Raw genomic sequence first — 6,000 nt, forward strand, 5'->3', positions numbered from 1 at the left:
CTGTAAAGAATGTCATGATATGTATTAGTTGTGGCTTAAAAAAAATGTTTTTTAAGTTACATACTTATTTACTCCCTCAAACATCTCACGTTCCAGAGAATTATTTGCATATGATGTCATAATCCCATTTTCCACCAATCCAATTGCTTGTTTCAGAGCCTCATTTGCATATTCTGATGATGTCATAAAGACATTGTCTTTTAACCGGCGGCTGATGCTGTAACCTGTGCAGTGCTGTTGTCTTCTCAGTGGGACACAGTTCTGCTCTCTTGCGTCCTTAGTGATTATTTGCTACAGGAAGCGATTTTACTAAAGATGTCTGGTTCTATCCAGACCATGTGGCTTCTACTGCTCGTAAAATCTGTCTTCATCGGACAGTCTCTCTGTTGCATACCATGCGACTCCAGAGGGAAAATGGCTATGGAAGAATTCAACACCTTTATCAAAAGCCAAGTCGATGACATTGACTCAATAGAAGCCTATGTCAACATCAAGCGGTTTGCCAAAGTCACCGAGAAAAAAGTCCTGAACTACCTTGAGGATGAAGTCGGCATACTGGGTACTTATATTATTACTATTATCTCCATTTCATATAATCTATAGATAGATAGATAATTATTGTACCATTATTTTCCTTCCAGATAAATATGCTATATCCGAAATTGCGTCTGAATATAAAAAATCTGTGGACGTCATCCAGGATATAGATTTTAAGGGTAAGTACAATATTTTATACGTAGGTGGAAATTCTACTTCTCTTATTAATAGGAATTAGTGTGTTGGGGGCTCAGACTGATAGATGAGGGGATCGGACTCTCATTCTTCTCCTCTTTATATATCTTAGAGATCCAGCTTCTTCACATCATTGGACTCCATTTCCAGCGACTCAAAGAAAAGCTCAAGGTTATCGTCCAGGACTCAAACCAACGTAAGTGGAATCTTCTTCTGTCTACCATTGTACTTATCTTCTACGTGTCTGGTAGGTTGTCAGAGAGGAGGTTTTCAACTTGTTTTCCTTTCCCTACAGCCTAGTGACAGGAGGGAGCGATTGTAATAAAATGTTCTATACTGGGAATTGCTATGCGCGCAGTTTTCTTTTGTATTATTGCAGGGTTATAGATAGAGCCCTCATATACAGGGGATTTCTGTTCTCTATTGTTCTCTATTAGTAATTCTGCTCTTCTTCATTTCTCACTTTTAGGGAGGTGTCCAAATAAACAAGGTGAGTTCTTCTAGATATAACACCTGCTATAATATGACATATATATGTATTACACACACAGGCCTCTTGTAGTAATAGTAATGTAGACCCAAACTAGAGATCCCCACAGCCACTAATCAGATCACTGCTGTTATCTCCTACCCTGTACTGGACATATGAAAGCCAGCACCTGATTGGCTGCCAGGAATGTTTGCACTAGGAGCTGCTGCGTTCTATAGAGGCCCGGACCGTTCTGGGGCGGCTCAGAGATTTCTGTCAATGGAAATCTAGAAAACAAAGTGACGAACACAGAGGCACTGACATCATGTAATAATAAGGAGACCCAGAGATTAGAGGTTTCTGAGTCTGACAATGAGAACGGTCAGTAATGTCTTCTTTCTTCTCCATTCCTCAGGTGCAGACAGCTGTGGTAAGTACATTTTATACCAGATTCAGCTTCTTGTCATTATTATTATTATTATCTATAAGATTGGACGGTTATAACACAAGTGCATTTCCCCAGGATTAATGGTGCAAACCTACATCAACTGTCAGACCTGCGCCGAGGAGAAGGTTGTCTGCGCCGGGGGCCCTCCAAAAAATCAAGGTACAGTATAAGATTTTTATCATAGGCCAGAGTAACTAGAATTACACTATATAATGCATGCCAATGGACCTTTCCCACTAGTGTGTGTAAACTGTGGGTACTGTGCCTATTATACAGAGGTGAGCAGCACTACATAGGCACTTTACACAGCACTCGCTGACTATTATATGATGTCTCCTCTTTTCACAGACTACTTGGAGAGATGCAGCTGCCTGTGCACCTCCAACAGATGTTTCGGTAAAGTAGAAGTTTCTATTCTTATATCTACATTCATATAGTACATTAGTAAATATATAGGACCCCAAATCCTCACCGTACACTAAATATACCAGTCACTGGTATACACCAGACTTCCCAAAGCAGGAGGATATTTACATTAATATGATTCAGTCCATAAGCAGGCTAGAAGGGTGATTTGTGGCAGCCTGTACAGTATCCTGTCCATGTGCAGGTGACAGAGGGGTGATAGATACCAGCACATGATTATCATATTTATTCTAATATTATAAGTGTCTTTAATGCTCGGCTCACATTTCATTTCTTTCTTCTTTTCTCAGATCTGAAAACTGGACGGTCCTGCTCTCCATGTAAAGATCACAAGTCTCACCTGGCAGAGACTGTAAACTGTGGAGGTGAGGAGATAGCAGAATATAACCAGTTACTATCAGTCTCCTCTATGATGGCCGTATTTCCTATTAGGTCTTATAGAAGGAGACGTGTTATTGAGACAACCCCTAAATGTAGGACAGAATATCTACACAATTACTTCTATAATATCTTCTTTTATTTTCCTGTTTTTCTAGAGATAAATATAAAAATCCCAGAATATGAAGAACTAATTCTGGACTGTACTTTTGAATGGTACGCAAGGCTGGAGGACACCTATAACAACGTGTTCACCCTGGTAAGTACAATGCAGGGTAAAATTGGGAGATTGTTCAGTTTGAGTTATACGACCATAATGTTAAGGCAGCGTTTCCCAAACGTATTCCTTTCATTACTCAAAAACCACTTAGCAGAAAGTCCTTTCACCCAATATCATCACCAGGCTGCTCAATATGGTCTAAAATCAGACTTTCTGTCATGTCAGCAAATTATCATCAGCAATTTTCTAAATTTTGGTCTTAATGATATGACTATGTAAATTACAAATATTATATTATAAATAGTTGTGATATCTGAGGCTCTGATAATTCTCCATATTTTTTCTATAGCCTCGTGAACACAATCCCAAAATCACCCGGGAGCCCTATCTAGTGATCAAGGGCGTACAGATGGGGGACTCCGGACGCTACACGTGTACCACCATCCTGGACTCTGAGGTGCCAGTGAGTAAGATCACCTATAACGTGGCAGGTAAGGACATATTATTACTGGCACTATGCTGAGTGGTAATTCTTAGATACACGGGATTCATATCTACTTGTGGGTGATAATTAGTGAGAAAGGATCTAGTTCTGAAAATCTGAATTGTCACCTATAATGTGGGGCTATTTTACATTAGTATTTGTAAGGAAAAAACCTATAATGAAAAGATTTTAGCCATTTCTGTATTTTGGAGCCACTTTTGGTTTTGACAGTGCTTCTGAGCCTCCATGATGCAGACGATTCTGATATTCTGACATATATTTCATGTTCTTTCATGTATAAGATACACTACAATGTCATTATCGTTCTCTTCATGGAATTAACTAATAATGTAATTGTTTTCTTCATTTAGTTATCAGCGAATCGGAACAGGCGACAAAAAAATACCATCCTCGCCCTACACTTCCTGATGTGCTTGACATCACAGCGCCTGAGCCGCCACTTCTAGAGGAGCTACAGAACAACAATGCTTCCCTCATAGCAATATCTGTGGCCGGCTCCGTCACCATCATGCTGATCGCTGGCATATGGTAGGTAGCATCTATAAGATACTCTGTGGAACAGGCGTAGTATTTTAGATAAATATTACACATTACACAGTGTAAACTTAGTCCAGGCAGTCACTGGATGCTCCAGATTTATCACAATACTGAACGCTTCATGATAAATTTGGCGCATATTACAAGGCCAGACATGTTATAATGTCAGTGGACTGATAAGCAGCTAATGTAAGAAAAAACATTGGAGGATCTGTGCACACATTTCACTCAGAGCTGACATGTAAGTAGCAAATATCAAATAACTGATAGATTTTCTTTTTTCAGCATCTGCATGTTCTGGAGGAAAATGAAATCTAGAGAGCCTCTGGAAAATGAGCCAGTGTGAAGGCGAACCGTCAAGCACCATCCTGTACTGCCACCTGCCAGGAAAAAAAAAAAAAAAATGAAAATTTTAACCCTTCCCCAAAAACAAAAAAACTTTAAAAAAAAACTTCCCTTCCCCATTTCTGCCTTCACTTTCTCTCCCTACTCCCCCTCCATGAAAAAATAAAAATAAAAAAATGTTTCCCAAAAAAATAAAAAATTCTCTTCCCTTCCCCTTTTCTTCCCTCCCCTTTTTCCCTTAAAAATAAAAAAAATAAAAATATACAAAAAATCTTGACTGCAGCATTTCATTTCCCATTCCTTACCTGCCTATATGTCACATAAGAACTACAAAGACTATGGCCTCTTTCCCACGGGCGTGTACGCCCCGTGGTCGTGCTGCGGCCTGCATAATGCGGGCCGCAATGCAGGAGCACAGTCCGCAGCGGATCGCGGACCCATTCACTTGAATGGTTCCGCGATCCGGCCGTTCCACAAAATGATGTTCTATCTTTTTGCGGAACGGAAGTACGGGACGAAACCCCACGGAAGCACTCCGTAGTGCTTTCATAGGGTTCTGTTCCGTGCTTCCATTCCGCATCTCCGGATTTGCGGACCCATTGAAGTGAATGGGTCCGCATCCGTGATGAGGAATGCCCACGGAAGGGCACCCGTGTATTGCGGATCCACATATGCGGTCTGCAATACGGCAACAGGGCGCACACGCCCGTGGGAAAGAGGCCTATCTCAGAGATAGATCAGGAGGATGGAGTCTCTTCTTGTTATTCTTAACACCAGCGCCAGTTTCAAGATCTATAGTCATATAACTTATGGTTTGACTGAGCGGAAACATGTCTTTATTAGAAAACCTTCCTTAATCTCGATGACTAACTTCAAGCACCTGGGCTCCAATGTAAAATACCTAACAGGGCCATGAACTATCATGTGTGGTGTACAGCACTGGTCTACTCATATGGGACATGTGGACCTTTTGGACCCTCTCAGATTAAAGGGCCTAGGGTGTGACCTTTGCTGGGGGAAAAAGATGTGGGATGTCGCATAGTCGAGCTCGTCTTCTTTCTTCTTCTTCTTGCAGGACCTGGCTGGAAAAGGACCTTCGGTGACGTCATCGCGCTCACCACGTGGTGAGCACGGTGACGTCAGCGCCGGTCCTGCTGAATGAAGATAGAAGAACCTTCTATCTTCATTCAGCAGGACCTGTGCTGACATCACCGCGCTCACCACGTTGTGAGCGCGATGACGTCACTGAAGGTCCTTTTCCAGCCAGGTTCTGCAAGAAGAAGAAGAAAGACGACGAGCTCGACTATGCGATCAAGTGGATGAGGTGAGTTGCATTTTTTTTTTTTTAACCCCACAATGGACCTTTTACTTAGCATTCAGAATTAAAGAATGCTATTATTTTCCATTATAACCATGTTATAATGGAAAATAATAAAGTAATTGGGGTCCCTGGTAACTTATCCCTTGTCTCCTTAGCAACCATGTGTGAATGTGGATGCTTGCGATTTTCACACATCCCCGTTCATTTCTATGGGGCCTGCTTTGCGTGAAAAACGCAGAATATAGAACATGCTGCGATTTTCACGCAACGCACAAGTGATGAGTGAAAATCACCGCTCATCTGAACAGCCCCATTGAAGTGAATTCGTCCGGATTCAGTGCGGGTGCAATGTGTTCACCTCACGCATTGCACCCGCGCTGAATTCTTGCCCGTGTGAAAGGGGCCTTACTGTTTCCGATCTGCAAAAAATGTATTGCATAAGGAAACCATACGGATATGTTTTGTGGAATAACGGAACAGGACTTAAATCAGAGAAAAAAAATAGATACGGAACAACGGATCCAGGAAAAACGGACCGCAAAACAACGGTCGTGTGCATGAGCCCTAAGTCAAGTAGTGTAGTTCCTTTTCGTTTGGCGGCCCACGTGGCGTCCCATGT

At 41.7% G+C, this 6,000-nt stretch overlaps 1 protein-coding gene across 1 annotated transcript; it reads left to right on the top strand.

The window, feature by feature from the left end:
• Nucleotides 1–414: 414 nt before the first annotated feature.
• On the top strand, nucleotides 415–4,061 carry LOC120990447 (izumo sperm-egg fusion protein 1-like). Its single transcript, XM_040419289.1, has 12 exons — nucleotides 415–559; nucleotides 642–716; nucleotides 845–928; nucleotides 1,202–1,222; nucleotides 1,617–1,631; nucleotides 1,725–1,808; nucleotides 1,998–2,045; nucleotides 2,366–2,440; nucleotides 2,612–2,712; nucleotides 3,023–3,164; nucleotides 3,529–3,706; nucleotides 4,001–4,061. The coding sequence occupies exons 1-12, from the start codon at nucleotides 415–417 to the stop codon at nucleotides 4,059–4,061; spliced, it is 1,029 nt and encodes a 342-aa protein (XP_040275223.1).
• The last annotated feature ends 1,939 nt before the right edge of the window (nucleotides 4,062–6,000 follow it).

The sequence above is a fragment of the Bufo bufo genome, chromosome 1 (assembly GCF_905171765.1).
Source record: "Bufo bufo chromosome 1, aBufBuf1.1, whole genome shotgun sequence".
Taxonomy (NCBI): Eukaryota; Metazoa; Chordata; class Amphibia; order Anura; family Bufonidae; genus Bufo; species Bufo bufo.